Source organism: Temnothorax nylanderi, unplaced genomic scaffold, assembly GCF_030848795.1.
Source record: "Temnothorax nylanderi isolate EJ_2023f unplaced genomic scaffold, tnyl_v1.0 TNYL_tig0035_pilon, whole genome shotgun sequence".
Lineage (NCBI taxonomy): Eukaryota > Metazoa > Arthropoda > Insecta > Hymenoptera > Formicidae > Temnothorax > Temnothorax nylanderi.
This window is the reverse complement of record NW_027249097.1, coordinates 399329-423832: the sequence shown is the minus strand read 5'-3', so window position 1 is coordinate 423832 and position 24504 is coordinate 399329. Positions and strand designations below refer to the sequence as shown.

At 31.8% G+C, this 24504-nt stretch overlaps 2 protein-coding genes across 8 annotated transcripts; both read left to right on the top strand.

Moving 5' to 3' along the window:
• Positions 1-3: 3 nt before the first annotated feature.
• Positions 4-10196, top strand: LOC139770973 (transient receptor potential cation channel protein painless-like). 3 transcript variants are annotated; one of them, XM_071703323.1, is made up of 5 exons: positions 4-2626; positions 2728-2808; positions 2966-3059; positions 4636-5745; positions 6849-10196. In XM_071703323.1, exons 4-5 carry the CDS (start codon positions 4644-4646, stop codon positions 8390-8392), a joined length of 2646 nt encoding a protein of 881 aa, XP_071559424.1. In that variant the 5' UTR covers positions 4-2626; positions 2728-2808; positions 2966-3059; positions 4636-4643; the 3' UTR covers positions 8393-10196. The 3 variants fall into 3 exon arrangements, with proteins under 3 accessions (XP_071559424.1, XP_071559422.1, XP_071559423.1); XM_071703321.1 differs by having other exon boundaries at positions 2960-3059; XM_071703322.1 differs by lacking the exon at positions 4-2626 and having other exon boundaries at positions 2648-2808; positions 2960-3059.
• Positions 10197-12916: 2720 nt separating this feature from the next.
• On the top strand, positions 12917-23499 carry LOC139770969 (beta-alanyl-bioamine nonribosomal peptide synthetase ebony-like). Of its 5 annotated transcripts, none has more exons than XM_071703308.1 (14): positions 13005-13083; positions 15312-15443; positions 15784-15968; positions 16143-16418; positions 17307-17462; positions 17784-18010; positions 18858-18920; positions 19767-19977; positions 20165-20332; positions 20515-20711; positions 21181-21376; positions 22172-22535; positions 22601-23060; positions 23173-23499. In XM_071703308.1, the coding sequence occupies exons 3-14, from the start codon at positions 15836-15838 to the stop codon at positions 23311-23313; spliced, it is 2592 nt and encodes an 863-aa protein (XP_071559409.1). In that variant the 5' UTR covers positions 13005-13083; positions 15312-15443; positions 15784-15835; the 3' UTR covers positions 23314-23499. The 5 variants fall into 5 exon arrangements, with proteins under 5 accessions (XP_071559405.1, XP_071559409.1, XP_071559406.1 ...); XM_071703307.1 differs by lacking the exon at positions 13005-13083 and adding an exon at positions 14471-15215; XM_071703304.1 differs by lacking the exon at positions 15312-15443 and having other exon boundaries at positions 12917-13083.
• The last annotated feature ends 1005 nt before the right edge of the window (positions 23500-24504 follow it).

Genomic DNA, 24504 nt, shown 5'->3' with positions numbered 1-24504 from the left:
TCAATAAAATTACGCAATTCATTGCTATCTGGCTACTCGAAATCTTCGTCGCAAGGCATAAAAGCTCCTTCAGCTTGCCCAATAGTTGCTATTATTGATTGAAATAATGATGCGCAACTTCACACTATCAGTAATACTTACAGTACTACCAATACTGATGCTCAAATATCAAAATATTCGAATCTTCTTCATTACCTCTGTTCATTCCATCATTCTTGCCCACACACGATCAATAATACTATCAGTATTTTTTTAGTACTGACAGTATTACTGTGTGATCGTGTACGGTTCCCTTTAAAACGCAGTCTCTTTAGAAGCTAGAATTGTACAATTACATTATTAAATTGATAATCAATTTAATAATACCGATATTAATATGTATCTCTAAAACCGCTAAAAAAATATCATTAATATCTAAATGCAGATAATGACAGATAATAGCATACTTAAATTCCTTAAGCATTAATATAGCAGTCATTTTTCAAAGTTCGCAAAAGTGCGTATCATAATTCTCGTTACTTCTTATCGGAACCTGTCCTTGTAATAATTTTAGGAATATTTCGAGGGTTTCGATAAAGTGAAGTTGTTTTTCCGCTGTTATTTTTATTCAATCACGTTTAGATAATGTAATACTATCTAATATACACTACCCACTCGGCATGTTATGTTGCTGAAATATTGAAATATTCGGAAACAATGCAGAAACACTTCATTAACATGTCACTTGCAACTATGCATCTAAAATATTTCAAAAATGTACCTGCACCATGTTTTTTGCAATATTGCATTAACAATATGTCTGAAATCTTTCAGAAAGTTGTTTACAATCTTTATAAGTTTCTGTAATATTGCAAAAAAATGTAGCAGATGCAATATTTCAGAAACATTTCCAAAGCACTACAAAAGCACTATTATGTTTACTTTGCACGAATAATATTTCTGTAACATATCAAACGCAACACCGCATCTAAAATACCTGTGAAAAATCTCCGAAAGATTGCGTCGGTAATGAAAAATTGAATTGCAGTCAGTGAATTTTCTACAATATTGCGGGAGAAATATTGCAGATGCAATGGTTTAGAAACATTTCTGATACATGATAAAACTATTATTACGTTTGCATTGCACGCGTTATATTTTTGAATGTTTCACATACAACATTAATTGCATTTGTAATATTTCCGAAAAGTTGCTGACAGACTATAGAACTTATAAAAAATTAAATTTATTATTATATAATTATTGCATTTTTTCTCTTTTATTAAGAATTTTCTGATATTCCAAATTTTGTCATATGGCATTTTTAATATAAAATATAAAATATTTAATAATATTTAATATAAAATAATATTCGACGCTGACTGGCAAAAAAGATTTATTCGTATATCTGTATTGTTAATATTGTTATACGATAGCTTTATGCTCACCAAAATAAGCAAGTATAAGAAAGAAAGAAGCGTCAGAGTCAGAGAATCACCACTACCCTGTTCGATCATCGATGTCAAGCGACAAGGCGCCGGTATACTACTTGGATGGGATGGGACCGGTTGAGAGAGCGGATTTCTTCGGACAAACGCGCGACGGCTATACGCACATATACGGCTTAATATATTTTTTTTGTTCCGGTAATAAAATATTATATTTTTCACATATCAACAAATAGTTTTTGGGCGAGGTGAACCGATCGGCGTTCTCGCGCCGGTCCCGGGTATCCGAGCTCGGTCCCGTGCCTTGGCCTCCAGCAGATCTTCCTTGCTGCGAGGCTTCCGTGGCGGCGCGAGCTGTCGTGGTCGTCCTCTTCGGCCGCCATTCAACGCTCAGCTCAGAACTGGCACGGACTAGGGGAATCCGACTGTCTAATTAAAACAAAGCATTGCGATGGTCCTCGCGGGTGTTGACGCAATGTGATTTGCAAACCTTTTACAGACGTTCTCTGATCAATTTTATATTTTACAGACCTAGGTAACACGCCGTTGTATTACGCAAGTCAGGCAAACTGTCACGAAGTGGTGGCTTTATTGCTCGGGCAAGACAGTTATCTTGGTGATGTATTCAAGATATCGTACGTACATCCCAATATACTGGCGAATTGCCGTTAACACATGTAAAGCAATATTTATTACGAGAAACATCTGTTACAGTAGTTCTCAAGACAGTTATATCGGAAAAAATCGTAGTATTTACGAACTATTTAAAAACTGTTTAATTAAATAATATTTAATCATTATTATTAATATACATTGATAGTATCTATTGCTAATGAGTAATGATAATTGTATTAATTGGTAATGAGTTTTATTAGTGCTGTATATCAATATACAAATTATCTCTTCTTCGATATTTTTCGATATCTATACGAATAAAGTTCAAATATTATATACTGAATTATACTCTCGAACCGCTCGAACGTTATCAATACAAACTGTATCAGTCGCTTCCGCGTGCGGTCGCACTATCACTGGGCTTGTCCGGAGTTATTCTAAGTATAAATTGTGTACCGCAAACCAGATGTATATATTTTAATCGCGTTCTTACTCGCACGAGAGTTATTCACCAATGTTTCGACGTGCTTCTTGCCAGTTGAACTATATTGTGATCCTTTATTCTAATTTGCTTTATCTAGACTGTAAGTGAAGTGCTACGAGACTGAAATAATACACATGTGCTAATTGTAATAATTGTGCTTAATATTGCAAAAATAATATATTATCTGTTGTGTCTTTTTAGGGTCGTGCAAAACATGCGCAAGTTTCAAAATTACATTGGTAGGATAATGGAAGTACCCTGGAGAACATTACAGGATACATGGTAAAGACAAATGCAGAGAAATAAATTAAAGGAGTGGAAGGGAAAATGAGAGGTGGCCATAGAGACTCTAACTTGCTTTTGAATTTCTATGACCACCTCTCATTTTCCCTTCCACTCCTTTAATTTATTTCTCTGCATTTGTCTTTACCAGAATAAGGAGGAGCAAGGGTTTGTCAAAATAGAACTTGAAGAGAAGGAAATTTTCGAAAGAGAGAGGAAGAGATTGATTCGGAGGAAGGAGAAATAAGCCGGTAAACAATTTTTTATATAAAAACATACATATAAATATGTATAAAATTATATATAAAATTATATATAAAATATGTCTATATGTGTATTCCTTTTCTTGCATAATCTCTATTCGTATGTACAGAACAAATAATGAGAAAAATTCGAGAATTGTTTTTCGTAGGGTAGAAATTATACAAAAGAAAGAAAACATATGGATATATTTTATACATAACTAGCTGGTTATCCGGGCTTCGCCCGGGAGTCGTTTTTCTTCAAACGACTTCATTTGTGTTTCAATATCCTTAATAAAAAAAAATTCCTTTATCAGGCAATTGCAAAGAATCCTTTATATCCTCGAAAAATTAATAAAATTTTTAAACCGGTTTTAACTAAATCGATAAATCGGTAGATTAATGTAAAAGCATTTCCCGGAAAATTCTACCCCTGTTTCATACATAATTTTTTAAGATTCGGTCAATTATTTCCCGAAAAATTAAAAAAATTAGAAAAATCAGTTTTCAGAAAATCAGTAACGAAAAACTATACACATGATGGCACTCCCGGAAAATTCTACCCCTATTTCATATATACCACTTTAAAATTTGGTCCACTAACGAATGAGTAGTTAAGCAAACATACATACACACCAATCCACAAAAATGCTATAAATTGAAAAATATCACTTTTCTATCGACTGAAGTTCCCCAGATAGGACAGTGACAATTAATTCGTCATAATGCCGTCATAATGACGTTAGAGACGGCATTATGACGGAATTAATACGTCATTTGACGTCACTGTGCTATCTGGGTCAATTCCGTCGTATACAATTCTTTAAGATTCACTCAATTATTTCCCGAAAAATTTGAAAAATTTTGAATACCGGTTTCCAAAAAGATCGGTAACGAAAAATTATACACTTTATGGCACTCCCCGGAAAATTCTACCCCTGTTTCACATATAAATCTTTAAGATTCGGTAAATTAATTCCCGAAAAATTGGAAAAATTTCGGTACCGGTTCCCAAAAAGATCGGTAACAAAAAACTATACACTCTATAGCATTCCCCGGAAAATTCTACCCCTATTTTATATACTTTTGGCAAAAATTCGGTCGAATAGTTTAAGAGTGTATAAAGAACATACATACAGACATTCTATTTTATATATATAGATTATATATATATTATATATATATTTTTTATATAAAAAATATTTAATCGAGAATGGATGGCAGGAGAAATAGAAAAAACTTGATTTGTGAAAAATTAGTATAGAGGGAAAAAGAAATTTAAAAGAAACAAAAAAGTAAGAAGTGCAGTTACCTAACTTAAACCACAGAGATAAAACGAACGAAGAAACGAGCACGCTGTGAGACAAGCATGAGTGGCAATTATAAAAGTATTAAAATATGATGTTGCGTGTGTAAATGTGAGGCGTGAATGAGGAAAACGTTGTAGAAATAAGTTGAGAGGAAAGCTAATTGTAAGGAGAATAAAATTGTTTTAACTTTTAACAGAATAAATAAATACATTATTATATCACTTCATAAAATAATTGATTAATTGTTAATATTCTAATTCATGTTTTATTTTTAGACATCAAAATGCATCACAGAATGATTGAACTGCAGAACTTATTAACCAGCAATGACCCTTCTCCAAACATCATAGAAATTCGTAATCTTCTGATAGAGGCCATATACCGCAACGACTTTCAGTCTTTCAAACAGATTGTAGAGGAAAATTCGGAAAAGCAACCAGCCGTTACAATCGTCAGTTATGTCGACCCCATCACCGAAAACACGTATCTCGATATAGCCAGTAGGGAGGACCTAACGGAGTTCGTCCAGTTCCTATTGTGCAAAGGAGCAGAAATAAACAGAGTGAACGAGATACATAATTGCGCTCCCATTCATTTCGCTGCTAAAGGCGGACACATAGATACTTTGGCAATATTATTAGCGCAACGTACAATAGATCTAGATCTGGAGGTGGAACAGCGGACCGCTCTGCACATCGCGGTTGAAAAAAATGACCTGAGATGTGCCGATCTGTTGCTGGAGAAGGGCGCGAGCGCCAGAATACTCAACAATAAGAACCTAACAGCCCTTCACTTGGCGGCAATAAAGGGCCAACGCAACATGGTGAAGATGATGCTGGATAAGTACGCACACCGTCTGGAAGTGGACAGGTATAAAGATTACAATGGCCAGACGACGCGAGAGGTAATCGAGCAAAAGTTCCCGGAAATGGAAAAGGAACTGTCGGAAAAATTACCGTTCAAAAACGAAAATTGGGAAGTAAACGCGCAAGACCTCAAATACTATCTAAACGACGGAGACGAGACAAACTTCCTGAAATGTATGAAGGCCTTCCAGGGAGAGATTCCTATTAGGATGGCCGAGAATCTGCTAACGATGTCCGCGCAACATAACTTTCGACAAGCAGTGACGGCAATTCTAAAGAGATTTGGAGGAAAGCACTTGAACGTGAGAAAAGCCGCACGTGCGACCGTTCAGAATGGTCATCATGTTATTCTTGGAGAATTGCTGAGGGTGGAACCCGAGATGGCCAACGATTTGATTCTGAGCGTCTGCGCGGAGCTGGGAGTGCCAGGAAAACAAGGAGTCGACGATACGTCGAATCTGCTAAAGTGTCTGGAATTAATTCTGGAACAGAATAACGTGGATGTCCGTTGCACTGACAGTGAGTATGAAATATCATAAATAACAGAGAAACAATAGTCTTTTCAACATAAATAGATTATTTCTCAATTTTTTCGAGACTATTATACTCTTTCTAAAAACTCTATAGATTCGTTCTGATTGTATTCTATAATACCTATGTGAACCTGGCACCCGACTTTCGAAAAATTATGTTTTTTACGGAAAACGTTAGCATTTTGTTTGTAGTTGTTTATAGTAACAAAAATTTCGTTTGTAGTTCAATACATTAAAAATTATAAACATTTAAAAAATGACTCGCACCCCACTTTGAGATATCTCAAATCCGCTTGCGCCATCTTCTTCAGAATCGTTTGTAGTTGTTTGTAGTGCTTTTCTTTTCGTTTGTAGTTGAACCGTTTAAAAGTTACAACAATTCAAAGAAATAAAAAAACCTAACTTTGCCAATTTTTGAGATATCTCAAATCCGCTTGCGCCATCTTCTTCAGAATCGTTTGTAGTTGTTTGTAGTGCTTTTCTTTTTGTTTGTAGTTGCATCGTTCGAAAGATATGATATTTTTGCAATAAATAAAAAGTTTGATTTTGCCAATTTTTTAATTATCTTAAAACTGATTGCAGGAATCGATGTAGAATCGTTTGTAGTTGATTGTAGTGATTTTCCTTTCGTTTGTAGTTGCACCGATAAAAAGATGTGATATTTTTGCAATAAATGAAAAGTGTGAGTTTGCCAATTTTTTAGATATCTTAAAACTGATTGCGGGACTCGATGTGGAATCGTTTCTAGTTGATTGTAGTGATTTTCCTTTTGTTTGTAGTCGCACCGTTCACAAGACACGATTATTTAAACAATTGCAAAAGAACGGAACTTCGATTTTGAAATTAATGTTGAGACGAACAACTACAAACGATTCTGAAGAAGATGGCGCAAGCGGATTTGAGATATCTCAAAGTGGGGTGCGAGTCATTTTTTAAATGTTTATGATTTTTAATGTATTAAACTACAAACGAAATTTTTGTTACTACAAACAACTACAAACGAAATGCTAACGTTTTCCGTAAAAAAATTAATTTTTTGAAAGTCGGGTGCCAGGTTCACATAGGTTTCTATAATTTTTAATTTTGAAGAAAAAGGTAACACGCCGCTGCATTACGCGGCCAGAGCAGATAATCGCAAAGCAATGAGTCTGCTTCTCAAACGAGGAAGTTACATTGGACATATGAACAAGTTCAACATACCGCCCATTAGAGACATCCCGGTGGGCACGTTATCGGAATACTTCGACGACTGCTTGAAGGAGATAAGGGATCAAACGAACAAAGACGTAATCGAGTTCGACTATCGTTGCTTGATGCCGCAGAACGTTTTCGCGAAACAGAATACAACTCACCGGCCGACTCGCGAGATGGAAGTGTTTTTATACATCGCACGTCACAAAAATCTCAAGCACCTGCTGAAACATCCGTTGCTTTCGTCCTTTCTCTATCTCAAGTGGCTCAAGATACGGCACATCTTGTACTCCAATCTTGTCTTTTATGGGACATTCTACATTCTGCTGAATGCCTATATCCTGAGCATGACTTATGAAAATTCTCCAAATGAAAACGGAACGCAAACGGTTAATAATAGCTCCGACGTGGTTTCGAATAGTACTCTAATCAAAAAAAGTATCCGGAGCTGCTATCCGGAGAGTTTTCTACGGACCTGTGTTATTGTATTTGGGTTACTTTTCACCATTCGGGAGATCTTCCAATGCGCCTGCTGTCGTTACCGTTACGTGTTGGATTGGGAGAACTGGCTACAGGTTGTGCTAATTATATCCATCTTCATTTTGTTGTGTGGTGCAGGATTATGGAGTGGCGTCGTGGTAATCATATTGTCCGCCGTGCAGATGATAACTTTGATCTCCCAACATCCGAAAATGTCCGCCAGCTTTGAAATGTTTTGGACAGTTTCTCTCGATTACGTGTGTTTACTGTTTCCATATATGTTCCTCATTGCCGCGTTTGCCCTGGCTTTCCATATACTTTTCAAGAACAGCATGAATTTCTCCGATCCCGGACAATCGTTCTTCAAAACTATCATCATGATCACCGGCGAATTCAATTCTAACGATATTTCGTTTGTCTCATATCCCATTTGCAGCCACATTGTGTTCGTGCTGTTCGTCTTCCTCATCGGCATTGTATTGATTAATCTGCTTAACGGTCTAGCAGTCAGTGATACCAATGAAATCTTGTCTAGAGCTGAACTGATCGGACTCATCTCCCGAGTACGCCTAATCATCTATCTTGAAGACATAGCATTCGGCGAACCGTTAAATTGGTTTAGCCACAGAAAAACGCGTTTTTTACGATGGAATTTTTTCAGCTTCTTCATCAACAGAATTCTTTTATTTCCGTATTATTTAAAAAACGGTAAGATTACCGTCGTGTGTGATGATATGGACATTCACGACGACAGATATTACGTTCATAACAATTCGATAAATCGTGATGAGCATTGGCCTATCATGGAAATGGATCCTGATATAATTGAACAAGCTAAACGTATTATTTCTGATAAAAATCAACTGTCAGATCATGAAAAAATAATGATTGCTTTGAATAAGCAACAAGAAAAGTTAATCGCAATGGAGAACGCTTTGAAAAATCACAATTTTATAATTTAATTTTACAAGAAATTTTTTATAACACTGTTCTTTCCGATGCATATAACTCGTATATAACTTTATATAAATCTTATAAAATAAAATTTATTATATATGTATACAACGTAATTTTATTATAAGTGTTGATTTGATTACAAATGTTAAATTCCGTTAACTTTCATACAATTCCAATCGTATAAATGTGTTTCCTATATGTGGTTATAATAATTTCTTTTTATTATTTTCTGTACTATAATTATATATTTTATTATTATAGTTATATATTTGGCGTTTAGAATGTTTATTTGTAATTTTTGCGAAATTTTATTATCTTTACATTTAAATGTAATTTTGTTGACTAGAAAGATAGCTGTGTTCTTTAACAAAATTTATATTATTTCTGTTATTTATTTCTGTTGTATATATATATGTATATATATATATATATATATATATATATATATATATATATATGTATGTATGTGTGTTGTAGGAGGCTAAATTATTGTAGATAAGCTAATGTATTATCAATTGTCAAAATGTATTATTAAAGACTGTGTGTGATATATTTTGCTGAGCAAATATCTTCTCTCTCTTTCGATTTTATTGAGCGTTGCATTTCTTTTTATTTTATTCATATACGTTGGATTTGATGCTTGTCTCACAGTTCTGGTAAATATTCGTATGTTCAATAAAATTACGCAATTCATTGCTATCTGGCTACTCGAAATCTGCGTCGCAAGGCATAAAAGCTCCTTCAGCTTGCCCAATAGCTGCTATTATTGATTGAAATAATGATGCGCAACTTCACACTATCAGTAATACTTACAGTACTACCAATACTGATGCTCAAATATCAAAATATTCGAATCTTCTTCATTACCTCTGTTCATTCCATCATTCTTGCCCACACACGATCAATAATACTATCAGTATTTTTTAGTACTGACAGTATTACTGTGTGATCGTGTACGGTTCTCTTTAAAACGCAGTCTCTTTAGAAGCTAGAATTGTACAATTACATTATTAAATTGATAATCAATTTAATAATACCGATATTAATATGTATCTCTACACTGAGAAAAAAAAATCGTTGATTCAAAGAAATATTATTTGATTCAACTAAATGCAGCGGTCACGGGCTGTCAAGCTAACATTTGTTAATTCAACAAATATTATATAAAATAAAATAAAATATTTCTTGATATTACTCACGTATATTTGATTTAAATATATTAATATTTACATTAAACAAATCACACCAACTAAACGAGTTTAGTCAAATTAACAACATTTTTTTCTCAGTGTAGAACCGCTAAAAAAATATTAGTAATATCTAAATTGCGAAAAATATCATTAATATCTAAATGCAGATAATGACAGATAATAGCATACTTAAATTCCTTAAGCATTAATATAGCAGTCATATTTCAAAGTTCGCAAAAGTGCGTATCATAATTCTCGTTACTTCTTATCGGAACATGTCCTTGTAACAATTTTAGGAATATTTCGAGGGTTTCGATAAAGTAAAGTTGTTTTTCCGCTGTTATTTTTATTCAATTACGTTTAGATAATGTAATACTATCTAATATACTATCTAATATTTTTCAGATTATCACGAATATCTGACAAAAATTTAATAAATTATATTCTTATATTTCACATCTTGAAATATTTTTCATTAGTTCTTATACGTTCATCTAGCGTATCCGCAAGTGTTTCGGCAGATCATTTTCAAATTGCAACATATCCAAAAACCGTACATATGCAATAACTGTGATAATTGTACTTAAAAGTGAATAGTAAAGATTGACTATACTTTGATTATCTGGAGTATTATTGAATACTTCCAACGAAGTTTTAATTCCGAAATTGTATTGCAGCATAATATCTAATTTAAGCTTTTTATAGAGATGTTTACAGAAAATATAAATAACGTTAATTAAGCGATATTGTTTGCTTCTCTTAACTCTATATCGTATATTATCATGGAATTATATTACACAATCTACTATGTATCTAAATTAAAATGACAAAAAGAAGTTGTAAAGTTTAAGAAAACAAATGTTGTGGTTAATGAAGTTAATGAACTTAGTTTATACGTTTTTAAATTTCACCGTTATTTTTTAAAATAATATTGTATTATTTATGTGTATTTTTATTCCCAAAAACTGACCGCAATTTGCCAATAGACTGGCAACAAATTCGATCAGAAATTACTGACAAATTGGGATCAACTGTGTATACATTAAGCTCGTATTTTATTCGTTGAATGCATATTCTGCTCTATTTCTGCTAACAATCTGCGTCAAACTGTATAGTAAGTACGTAAAAATCTGCTTAATCTCTGCCGTCAATTTCCTATTATGCTTTGTTGGCAATTTGCCACATTTCTGTCAACAAGATTTTATTATATGTTAGATTCTGTCTTCTGTCGACGACGTTTGCAGCCTTGAATGTCTTTGACAGAATGTCACTTTATAGAATCTGTTTTCAATCTTGATTCCGCGACTGTATCATATCATATCGATATGATCAATAATGTGTTAATATTGGCTTACTCTTATCCCATACGTATTTTTGAGAAATACATTTATCGTCGCGCAAAAGTTTTTATCTGAAAATGATTAATCTGTTTAGTATCGACAATCACACAACATAGGTAAAAATTTACTTATTTATAATGGCAGATCGAAGCTGATTTGCGGAAATAACAAGATAAGGTAAGGTAAAAATAATTACAACGATAGCAATAGTTTATGATGACTTTTATTTGTAATATAATGACTTTTTTTTATAAAAGAATGATTTAATTACAAAAACATTTGTAACGTCTAATGTTAAATAGAGATATCCATTTGAAACCCATAAAACTGAAAAATAAATATCAGAATATCAGAATACATGTTTATGCCTTGGAATTACTTGGAATTTCTCATCTCTTGCGACTCACAATAATTGGAAAAATCTGAAATGCAAACGCTCGCGAGCTGTTTATCTCGTTAGAATCGCTAATGACATACAATAGCGAATTAAAAAAACCGCAATTTTCAGATAGCAAAGACAACAATACTTATCATTCTGTAAAATTTTTCTACAATAAAATTATGGGCCCCGAGCTGTGTTATTCGCTATATAGTAAAAGTATATAATTTTAACCGGCTTTGTTGTCCCTTGATGACCAGAGCATGACAAAATTTGACAAATCAAGAATGAGAAAGAGGAAATGTCGATGTGTGGATTACAAAATCGTATAGAATAATAAAGGCATATATTTATTATATTTTTTTATTACATATATATATTACGAAATTTGATATAACAAGGCTATATTCTCCGCGAATGACATAAACAATTTTAAAATATTTAATTACACTATGCGAACGACTTTTCAGAATGTTTTTGTATATTTCTTTATTTATTTTTTTTATATTCTTTTTCAACATAACTAATCTATTTAATAGCCAAAATTTCACCAATATGAGATGTTTAGAGAAGTAGGAAGTTTTAATAAAGATTTTTTGATTATTTTTAATCATTCTTCTCAAAATAATCAACCTAATACCAATATTATTTTAATGTTTTGCTTACAGATACTAAAATGGATTTTGAAGAGAATTCAGTGTAGGATTATTTATTGAACGTCCATGACTTACCTCCTTACAACTAACTTACAACTATAACAAGGAAATCTTTTACAAACTACTGCTAAATATTCTACGATCCTAGGATTGCCACTCTTTCAAAAATACTACAGACTGTAAGAAACAGCAAACTGTTTTGGAAGTCAACTACGTCTATCTTAATGCTTCGGAAAAGATGTGCCTTGACATAGCCAGTAGAAATTAACTAACGATCTTAGTCTAATGGTCTAAATTTGTAAAACTTTTATTGCACGAAGGGTCAAAGCCCAAGGATAAACCGAGGCACACAATCGTGCTCCTATATTCACTTCACTATACAGAAGGCGGAATTTGAGTTACGATGAGTATCATGAATATATATATATAGTATAGAATAGAAAAAATAGTATCTTGTGTGGTAAGTGTGGAAAACAACGAATTACGTCGCGCGTGAAGTTGCCGCATGAGCCGAAGGCGAGTGCTGTAACCACACGAGTACGAGATATGTCAAAAAGATATGTCAAGATAATATCTATTGCTAATGATAATTATATTAATTGGTAACGAGTTTTATTGGTACTGCATATCGGTATGCAAATTGTCTCTCTGTCGATATTTTTGAATATCTGCGACTAAAATTGAAATATTAATACAATCTTGAAAATTCTGCCAGTTATCAACAACATCGTATCAGTTATCACTCGGCTGGAGATAATCTTAAGTATAAGACTGCGTATTGTTAGATAATCTTGTTTTCGAATATACTCGAGTCACTCGTACAAGAAATATCATATTTCTCTTATTTATATATATATGAAGGGGTAAAAACCACAGTGGGGTAAACCAAATTTTTAAAAATATTTCCTCGTGTGCATATATGCAATCTGTACAATATATAAATTGCATCTATGCACACGAGAAAATATTTTTAAAAATTTGACTTACACCACTGTAGTTTTTATCCCTCCATATATAAGATAGTATATCATATATATTTCAACCGCGTTTAGTTGACTGCCAAAGTTGTTACAACTGTTTCAACGTTTCCTTGTCAATTAGATTCTCTCTTGCTGTGACTGTCTTTGAACTGTAAGTGAAGTGCTATACGAGACTAAAATAATAAACATGTGCTAACTGTAATAAAAAATTGTGTTAATATTGCAAAAATAATATAGAGAGAATATGCCATAATTAAGAAATATTTATACATATATATATTTTTTTAATAATAAATATTATAAAAATATGAACAAACCAATAGTCACTATCGGAATTTTTTCAGGATGATACTTAAGCTTTCACGTAATATTTAGGTAAAAGTGAATTGCAGATTACTTAAAGAATTCGTAATTTGTCAGAGAAAAATTTCTAGTTCGTGAAAGTTAGTATTTAGGTGAAAATAATTTTTTTTGCAAATTGGTAATTAGTAGAAATAAATTCTTTATTATTAAAATAATTAATAGTTTGTCCAAAATAAATTACTATCTACGTATTTGAAAATAATAATTAGTGAAAAATAATTATTTTCTTTAATAAAAAATAATTAGTCTCTACTTAGATAAATTACTTATTTCAAAAATTATTAATAGTTGAATACAAATAATTTAATTATTGTAGTTAAAGGTGGTTTAAAAAATAATTATGTTAATGTTATATTAAAAATATAAACTGGTTTGTTTACCACTTCCAAAAATTTTGCTATTATAATTTTTATAATGATATATTTAGATTAAATATTAATTAATCCTTTTAGAGTCTAATCTTTTTTGTGTGTAAGAAGAACATATTTAATTTAACAGTATAAGAATTCTTTGACTATAACTGGCAATTTAATTAAAATTTATGTTGTCCGTAACCGAGGCTTGCAGATGTGTTTCCTGACACAATCGATTTTTACTTATTTTAATAACTGACCACGTTCTATCTCTTTACAACGCACAAAGCATTCATTACATCTGACATGCAGGCACATTATCGCGACTAATGAATTGCTTTGTAAGAATGTGTATACACTTGAAAAGGACTCGAATTAGAGTCGAAACGTCGTGTTGACTTTTTAATTAAATTGCCAGTTATAGTCAAAGAATTCTTATACTGTTATTTATCCACTGGCAAAGAAAATTTTCCTCATTGTATATTTAATTTCATTATTTTTTAAAATGTTAGAGATTGCTGAATACGAATATAAAATTTACCAAAATTTATTTTGTTGTTATTGCTTTCGTGAATAATTAATATTTTCAGATACCAAGATATAAAATCAACGTCTATCATAAATATAATGAACTCGATTCAATTAATATTTTAACTTGCCTACAATACGAATTGCGCTCTTCAACTTTTACAAGACAGCAATTTACAAGACATTTACAAGACAGCATATGCATACGTGTGTGTGATTTTGGATGCAGCTTCCTTTTTGAAAGATCTCCTCGGTCATCAGCTTCCTCCGGTTAATATATAATATTATATGATATATTAATGAATCACACGCACACATACTTACACACTATCTGTCACGTACTACGTTTACGCGAGCGTTACTTCTGTAGCAACTTATACGATAATTCCTTCGCGTAAACGAGTGAATTATCGTAAGTTACTACAGAAGTAACGCTCGCGTAAACATAGTAACGGGTTGATACGACTTATTTAATTTATGTGTCAACTGCATCAATGTAGTTGCGCGTGATTTGGTTGCACAACCATAACTTGGTTGAGGACCATTTATTATGGATGGATTATCTATCAATATAGTTGCACCAATCGGGATGCTAAGGGCCAAAGCACATAACATGGCGTATATAGCGATATACGACAGTCGTAGTCGTGGACATAAGTAACGCACAAGCTTTGACGTATTCTGACAGTCAGGATACGCCAAAGCTTGTGCGTTATGTCCACAACTACGACTGTCATATATCAATCGCTACCAAAACCATGTTATGTGCTTTGGCCTTCAAACAGCGATGTCAGAAAACAAAAGCGACTCACTACGCATGCAACTACAAATGTGTATGTACATGTGATAGCACTGATAGCGCACATTTTTTAACGCATAGTGAACTTATTGTAAGTAAACTAGTGAGTCACGAGTCGCGTTTCCCTGCATACGTTGCAACGTGTTAATAGCGCGCATTATCCTAGCATCGCTGATACAAAAACGGTTTACTGCAAATTTAAGCGCATATAAGTACAAGTGTATACATACGTGTATATAAGTAAGTATGCTGGCTGAGGAGTTCGTTGTGTCGACTTCATCATTTTCTATTTCGTCATTATGGATTAGCGATGAATTTATGTGTTCGTATTTACAGTAACCACTGGTGTGATAGCGATTTACTTTTATACTACATCAAGAATTATCTAAGCCAACCAAATAATGCAGTTGCCATTAAAATATTTGTAATTGAAGTATCAATTAGTAACAGTTTAGTTGGAGCAACCAGGTATCGTCGCACTGCTGCAATATAGTCATTCGACAATTGCTCTGTGGTTGCAGCAAACACATAATTGGTTGTACCATATTTTTCAACCAGATTTGTGTGTGCCAACACCATACTGTTTTCTCCGTGTGCATATCAATATTTCTTTACACACTTCTTATCACAAAATCTCATCACAAAATGTAAACTTTTGTTTTGCAAAATAAAAAAAATTCATATAAAATAATCAATTAATCTCTATAAAACTATCAACTTCAAAAAGCAAGATTTTGCCCTCTAAATGTGTTTATAAATTTAATAATAAATACGTGCTTATTAATTTTCATTCTAAATTAAATTTTAGATCTTTGCTAACCTTTGAAGCAAGACGTTACAATTTCTACGAACATTTGAAAATGAGTACTTTGCAGCAGCAATCGATCTTAAGAGGTCAGCAGACAGGAAGAAATCAGGAAAAAGATTTAGTGCATGAATTATTCAGTCGTGCAGCAAAAGTCCATCCAAATCAAACCGCGTTATATTACGAAGGTAAGGGGTTTTGCTTCTCGATATAAAATATAATAGAAGTCACATCGAGAAAGTGGTCTAGAATATGATTTTTGACAATTTAAATAACCAATTGTATTAAATAATGCCTATGATAATGTAAACATTGTATGGAAAGAAAATCTATATCTAAACATTGTTGGAAACTCGATACAGATGATGCCGGCCAGGAATACGTGCTGTCTTTTAAAGAATTGGATAACATCACCAATCAGTTGGCACGAGCTTTACAAAAGTACGAAAAGACTGAAACAACTTCTCAGTCATTAATAGCGGTCTGCATGAAACCGTCGCATCGGCTTCCAACTGTATTACTTGGTGTACTGAAAGCAGGAATGGCTTATCTACCTTTGGACGCGGAATTTCCGATGTCTAGAGTGAAACACATTCTCGAAGAAGCGCAACCATTAATAGTGGTGGTCGAGGAAGGAGGTAAATGTCCTCTTTTGCATCGTACAAGTGTTCCAAAATAAATATCATAAAAAATTTAATTTATCATTAATCGATTTCTACATTTAATTTTATGTAATTTTTTAATTTTGTTTTAAGTTATTTACCTATCTTTTATTCAAGTTTTATCTATTATGTAATTTTACTGCTTTTATCTAGAAGATAGAAGAATCAATTAAATGAAATGTGCCAATGTTTTACAATATTAATGTTTGTTAATTTCTAAGATCAAATTTTAATAATATTTTTAATCCTAAATTATTAATCTTAGAATTCTATAACAGTTAATCCTAAATAAGTGATTTGTCGTAAGTTATAATATCCATAATGTAAATATAGAAAAGATAATTTGTTGCTCTAATCTAATTCATGCGAGGCTAAAATATCTTTAAATATATAGGATTTGAAAATACCACAATTTTTAGTTTTGTTTCTTTAATGAAAATATGAAATATTCAAAAATAATCAAGTTATATTATTTTCACTTTATTTAGTGTTAATGTAATAATTTCACATTATTGATTTTAATTATTTTATATTGACTTCAATTTGTACGAGATTTACCAAAATTTTATACAAAATCTCAATCTCATTATTTAAAGATATTTCAACTTTGTAGTAAATTAACGTGACTACCATCAATCAAAACCGAACGTCTATTAAACTGGCACAGCTATTTCAGCTATAAATATGTGCGAAAGAATCTTCATTTTGATTGAACATAATTGAAAATAATATTGATAATATTAATATTATATTATATTATATTAATATTAATATTATAATATTAATATTAATATTGATATTTTCTCCGCTTCTATTTATTCCTTCAATATGCACAATTAACTAAAAATACGATTCTGTTTTTAGCGGATTTATCAATCTATGAGGGAGCTTTAGTCATGACGTATAAACAACTTTTGGAGAAAGCTAAACAAGAACAAGAAGATGCATTACAAACTAAAGAGAGCTTGAATCAACTCGCTATTGTTCTTTATACTTCCGGAAGTACAGGAATTCCGAAAGGTAATAATACCACATTTTATTATAGATATACTAATTAATAATACAACGTAAAAAATACAATTTAACGCGTGTATACTCGTTTTTATTTATTATAAATTGACATTATTTGTTACTAAATGTCGTAACAGCATATTTTTACGATATCATGTTCATACGTGGCAAATAAGAACTGTGCTTCTGTAAAAGGATATTAATCCTAGTTTAAATTATAGAAAAATATAAGACAAAAGTAGCAAATTGCGAATTTATAGTTTGTAAAGGAGCAAGGATCTGGAAGATCATAATTGTTTGTAATATATATACACATTTATCTTCTTAAAGGTGTGCTTATACCGCATGCTACTCTGTTGAATCGTCTACAATGGCAATGGAGGGAACTTCCATACGCTGATGATGAAAAACGATGTGTTTTTAAAACTTCCCTTACTTTCGGCGATAGTATTGCCGAAATTTGGGGACCTCTTTTACAAAGCCGTACCTTAGTAATTGTCCCGAAAAGCGTGACTAAAGATCCGGAAAAGTTTGTACCGCTTTTAGAAGAACATCAGGTAAAAACTCACTAATTTATCGTGCATAATTATAACAGTACAAGAGTATTTTAGGAGTAAAAAAACTTCGATAATTTATGGAAGAGATTATTATAAGTAAAAAATAATTATAGATTTTATTTTATGTAAATAATTAAAAGTTTTAATATTATTGTTTTTGTTTAATATTATTATATAATAAAATCTATGTAACTTGTATTGTAAACGAACTCAATAAGTACATTTTGCGAATGTATTTTATGGAAACTAGTATTATAAAAATTAAATCAATTTATTTCATTTAATTTTGTATCATGTTAAAAATTACTTAATATGTTGTACGTATGAGTTTATTATAAATATAATTAAAATTTTCTGATCTTCTTATGTTCAACACATTGCATAGAATATATAGAATTTATATTTCTTATATATCATTTTTTTTACTGCGTATATTTATAAATATATTTTACTAGTGTATTATTAAACATTTCTGCACTTCTTAGAGAAAGCATATTGTGCAATGTATACAAAATTATAGTTTTTGACAAGTTGAGTCACCACATACCTTTATGAGATTAGATTTACTATTTTTGTTTCTTTTAAATAATTAATGGCATAAAAAATATATTTGGTGGCTATAATTTTAACATGATGCAATTAGTAAAAAAATTTACAACAACAGTCCGAAAATGAACTGAATAAATATTAAATACTGATCAAAAAGTTTTCGGTAAACTCTAGCTAATTTAAAATTTTACGAAATATTCTGCCATCTGTTGTCTAATGTAATGTGTAAATCACATGAATCGTGTACATGTGATATAATTTAATTTATGACAAAGAAAAAGAATTATTTATATTTCAGATACAACGCTTAGTCCTTGTGCCATCGTTGTTGCGTTCATTGCTCATGTATCTAGACTTGCGAGTGAGTATGTGAAGTTATATTCCACATGTAATTTATCGCAAGATAGGCGAACCTATTATTATTACGTAAATTTCTCGGAAATTTTAATCGTGATTTTACGCAACATTATACGAAAGGTTAGGAACAACGTGCTTTCCTGACCATTAAAATGAGTAGCTTTCAATATCTCATAATGATGATAGTAATTCACTATACACATCGGTGATAAGGCATAAGACGCGTTGATGTTTTTCCTTTAACACTCGCGAAGATCTTAAGCAGCCTCTTACTTTTAGCATTTCAATATATATTCAATATATATTGAATAAATAAGAATCAACGCTTTCACAATTCAGTGATTTCCAGATCGGCGTGTCTCAATTGAGAAGTTTTTCCACAAATCAATATCAGTTGCGCTTGTAAATTACCCAACACCGATTACGAACATTCGATTAAGGGCCGGTTGTTCCAACGTGTTGGTGAACTAACTAATAGTTAAAGCATATATGCGTCTTTGTTTTTTCTTCAAATTAGATAAAGGTAGACATATGATTTAACTATTAGTTAGTTTACCAACAGGTTGGAACAACCGGCCCTAAATGTTTAATTAGCGAAAGTCATGCTGTCGAGGTATCTGTGTTAATAAGGTGTTAATAAGGTATCTGTCAATAAGGATAATTAAAGGATAATTAAAATCATGCTTATTATCCTAAGCGGCTTAGAAAATTTTTACATTTATCGTTATCTTTACAATGTTATCGCAAATCGAGACACCTGAGACACGGTTATGATTTACACGATAAGAAATGTACACCGCTTTGCAACACTTTGGATTTAATATACGGTCTGTCGTTGCGCTTTGCACAGGATAATGACAACGTTCTCGATCGCTTGAAACTCTGGGTCTGTTCCGGAGAAACTTTGTCGGTCGCATTGGCCAATCAATTTTTCACCACGTTTGTCAACAAGGGCAAGATATTAGCTAATTTCTACGGTACTACGGAAGTCATGGGTGACGTTGCATATTACCTATTAAACAAACGGGAACAATTACAAGGGATGGAGAAAGTGCCAATCGGTAAAACTAATAAAATAAAGTTGAAAAAATAAAATAATTAAATAATTAATATACCAATATAACAAAGCATAACAACATTTATTAATTAATTCTAAGCTAATAACTAAAAGTCTATTTCAGTGGATTATTGTTACTAATAAACAATAATCGCTAAACAACATTTACATGGCTCGCTGTGTCTTTGCAGGAAAGCCGATCGACAACTGCATAATTTATCTCGTGAACAAGGAGTTGCGACTGACCTCCCAGGGAGAAGTCGGAGAGCTGATCGTGGCTGGAAGAAATCTTGCCGCGGGCTATATATGCGAACGAGACACACATAAATTTTTGGACAATCCTCATGCCATTGATTCAGGTGAGAAAATAAAATAACACAACAAGAAGATCGAACTCTACGTCTTTCGAACTTGAAGAATTCATTGCGACCTACAAATTCTTCTATTCGTAATTTTGGTTTCTCTTGCAAGCAAAACGTGTTTTTGTAGTGGAAAGAATTACGACTTTGTTACGCATTTAAAAATGTACTAATATTTGCAGAATATCCAAAAGTCTTCCGTACGGGTGATTACGCTAAAATTGTCAAAGAGTCGGTAATTTACGAAGGACGAGTGGATTCGCAGATTAAGATTAGGGGTCACCGTGTCGATTTCACGGAAGTCGAAAAGGTGGTCGCCAGGGTACCCGTTATTGATAATGTTGTGGTTCTCTGTCACAAACCCGGCGAATTGTCACAGGTAAATATTTCAATATATATGTGTGCAAAATAAAACGTAAATATGTTGAAAAAAATTCACAAAAAATAATTCTTTTAAAATCTTCTCTAAATATCTTGTAGAGCCATACATATTAATTTTTTTAATCGCTTTAAATACAAAACCAACCTTTAATATTTTCGGTTGTGCTCGTCATTTTCATGTTAAGAAGAAATTGAAGTAATTTATCAATTGAATATCGATGCTTCATACATTTAATAGCTTCCACCGAACAAACTATTCTACTATACAGTTTCATGAAATTTAAAAACGTTTTATCTCTCTCTCTCGGCAACGTTTTATTGTTTATACATTCTAAAAGCATTGTCTCTAAATTACTATTATACTAAAGCTATTAAAGGCACGAATATTAAAAAGAATTAAAAAAAGTGTGAATCCGATTTTCTAACGTAAAATTAATTTATACAGGTATAATATTTTATATTTTCAGGCATTAATAGCGTTCGTTACCATTACGAATGGCACGACCCTATCCAGCTCGGAGATCGAAAATCTTCTTCAAAAGACATTACCGCCATATATGTTACCACAAATTTTTATTGTTGATCACATACCTCTTCTAACAAATGGGAAAATGGATCGACAGGAATTGCTAAGGAGATACGAATCATCTTGCTCTAATGACGGTATGTCAAACTAATGATGACTTTATATCGTTCTGTCAAGTAAAATGATACGTACGTCGTAATATCTCTTTGAAATATTAAATAACGTATTGAAATATTAATTATTTTACTTAGTTATACTTTAATTGCATGTAACGGTCTTATATGTAAACGTTTACGTATAAAAATAGATGTTTATAAGAAGACATCAGATTTTTTATTTGCTCTTTTCCACCAATCTGCATATAAAAAATCCGATATTTATAAGCTACAAAACTATGTGAAACTATGTGAAACTATGTGAAACGAGTGACTAATCTATAATTAAGAAAATCGGTTTATAAATATGTATTTCTTTCCTTTTATTTCAATTTTAACATACATAGTTTCATACATGATACCACATGAGAACAGGATAGTCTTTCCAATCTTGTCTACGATATAATTAAATTAAATAGCAAATGTAAGATCGAAAGGAATTCGTTTTCTTTCGTATCTGTTTCTTATTGAGTAATCAATTTGACAATTTCTTATTGAGTTCTTATTAAATTCTGTGTATTATTTTAACAACAATTGCTTTTACACTAAAATTTAAAAAAATTTCCTTAATTAAAAAGAAATAAAGAAAATTTCAAATTAAGTTCAGCTTTTAAATTGTAATCTTTACTTTTTCAAAAATTAATAATCCAAATGCAAATAAGAATAAATTATGATCCAATTTCTTTTAATTATCAATAAATTAAAGAAAGACTAATTCATATTTTAACTCAAAAGATCTATGTTTTACTGACTAAAATAAAAAATTTTGTTTTATAGAAGACCACGTTGCTATGAATTGCGATTACAGCGGAGTGCCAAGTCAAGATCTTGCAAAAGCCCGTATCCTCTTTCCGACCATCGCATCCGTAATCGGACGTAGTAGTCGCACACCGGTAATGCTAAACGCGAATTTCTACGAACTTGGTGGAAATTCCTTGAATTCCATTTACACCGTGACCAAGTTAAGAGATCAAGGTTATCAGATCGGTATCACGGATTTTATCACAGCGAAAAATTTAGCCGAAGTATTAGACCGGATGAAGTTCATATTATCCGACGAGGAACCTCTGAAAGAAGCTATTGACCAGAAATCGTACGTCTTTGAATCATTAAACGACTGCCATAAGGAGGACGCAATCAAGTAAGTATTGTGCAAAATTAAATATACGTGCGAAAGTAAGGATGAACATTTATTTAAATTTGCAGAATAATCACGAAGAGCTTTTGTTTCAATTGTTTAAAAGCCGATTTGGAGCAGTGCTTAATGCAGGACGTAACGAGAGCCGATTATCGGGAATTAGTAGAGGCTATATGGGCTCCTCTTGTAGAGAAGAACTTTAGTTTCGTAATAAAATCGGCGCAAAGTGGCAAAATAATCGGAGTTACTTTCAACTTTGATCTTTGGGATGAACCTGAACTGATACTGAAATCCAAGTTAATGACTGTTTTTGATTTCCTGGAATATCTGGAGGGACCGATCAGAGATTACAAATTACCAAAGGGTAAAGGCAAGATTATTCATAGTTTCATGATGGGGACGAGCAGCGATTTGAATCCCATGGAAAATGTACTTGTAATAAGACAAATGGAAGAATACTGTTTGCAACTTACCAAACGAAAAGAATACATCGGAATTTTCACCACAAACACTAGTCCACTCACACAGGTAAACGATAAACCTAATTTTTTAATAACTTAGCTAATAATACAGAAACTTATTATACAAATACATGATTTTGCTAAATTCTTGACTTATATTTTTTAAACTTTTTGTGCAGCAACTTAGTACGGATGTATACGGTTATGAAACAATGCTGGTATACCAGGTGAACAGATACGAGACACTCGATGGAAATAAACCTTTCGGCAAAGTTCCTGATAATCAAGTGGCAATTTGCTCATTGAAGATGATCAACTAGAATGATTTTGTAGATATATCTAGTGTGATAACAGTAAATAGTGTGAAAAGAAAGTATTACTACCGAATAGTGTAAGCATTAACTGCGATCTTTCATCGATGCATTTGTGATCATTAATAATCAATGACGACAAACCTATTTTTCACATCGCATTATTATTTTCTATAAATATCAGTGTTCCATAAATTTGTTCTTTTGTTCTTTCTTCAATTTTCTCCACTTACCAATGTACCTTCTCTCTTCATCTCTTATACTCTCTCTAATTCTCTTACTTATTTCTGTTCACCTTCAATTTTCATGCTAAAGCCTTTACATATAAATTTCGCGTACTAGTTTTCCCTCTATTATCTTAACCCTACATCTTTTCCATATAAATATCCAGATCTGTATTTTTCTTATACGTACTTACAACACAATATCTTTTCTTTTCCTTCTCCAAATAGGTTCTCTTTTCATTTTATCCTATAATTTGAATCTAGCACTTCTTTATCTAGCATCTCTCTATTCTTTATGAGGTATTCCAGTGTGTTCTCCTTTTTATCAAATTATCTATTATATATTTTAAACTTTTTATCTCTTCTTGCTTACATTTGTGTTTTATTGGAATTTTTTTGCTCTTTATACTAATTTTTTACAAAAATCAAATTTCTTATATTTCGTCTGCCATCTATTCCCGATAAAAGTTCTTCATATATAAAATTATATGTAAATATATATAATTACATATAAAATATATTTACTTTTTCTTGTATAATCTCTGCCCGTATATACAAAGAAAAATAATTTCCGCATTGATGTCATATATTATTAAAGATTTGAGAAAAGTTAATAAATTGTTCGAAGAAGAATCAATATATTAGTAGGGAATAAAATAGATACAAATTTTTTGAGATGACTATTCTTTTAACGCACAAATGTTTCGTTGTAGAAGATTATCATATGCCGAAAAAGAATAATACGGGCGACTAATCATTTTACGCAAATCCGATGCATGTTCTTGTGCGCAAGAAATACGACTTTATATAAATTTTCGAGAATTTAATAAAATAACGGTAAAAAATAATTTTCCGACTCAGCTGATTGATGATAATTTAAATTGTTTGTATAATAAATGCTACTTTTCCACGTTTAACTTGAAAGACAGATTTTTATCACATACGTAAAGAGTGAACAAACGAGCATGCGCTGCGA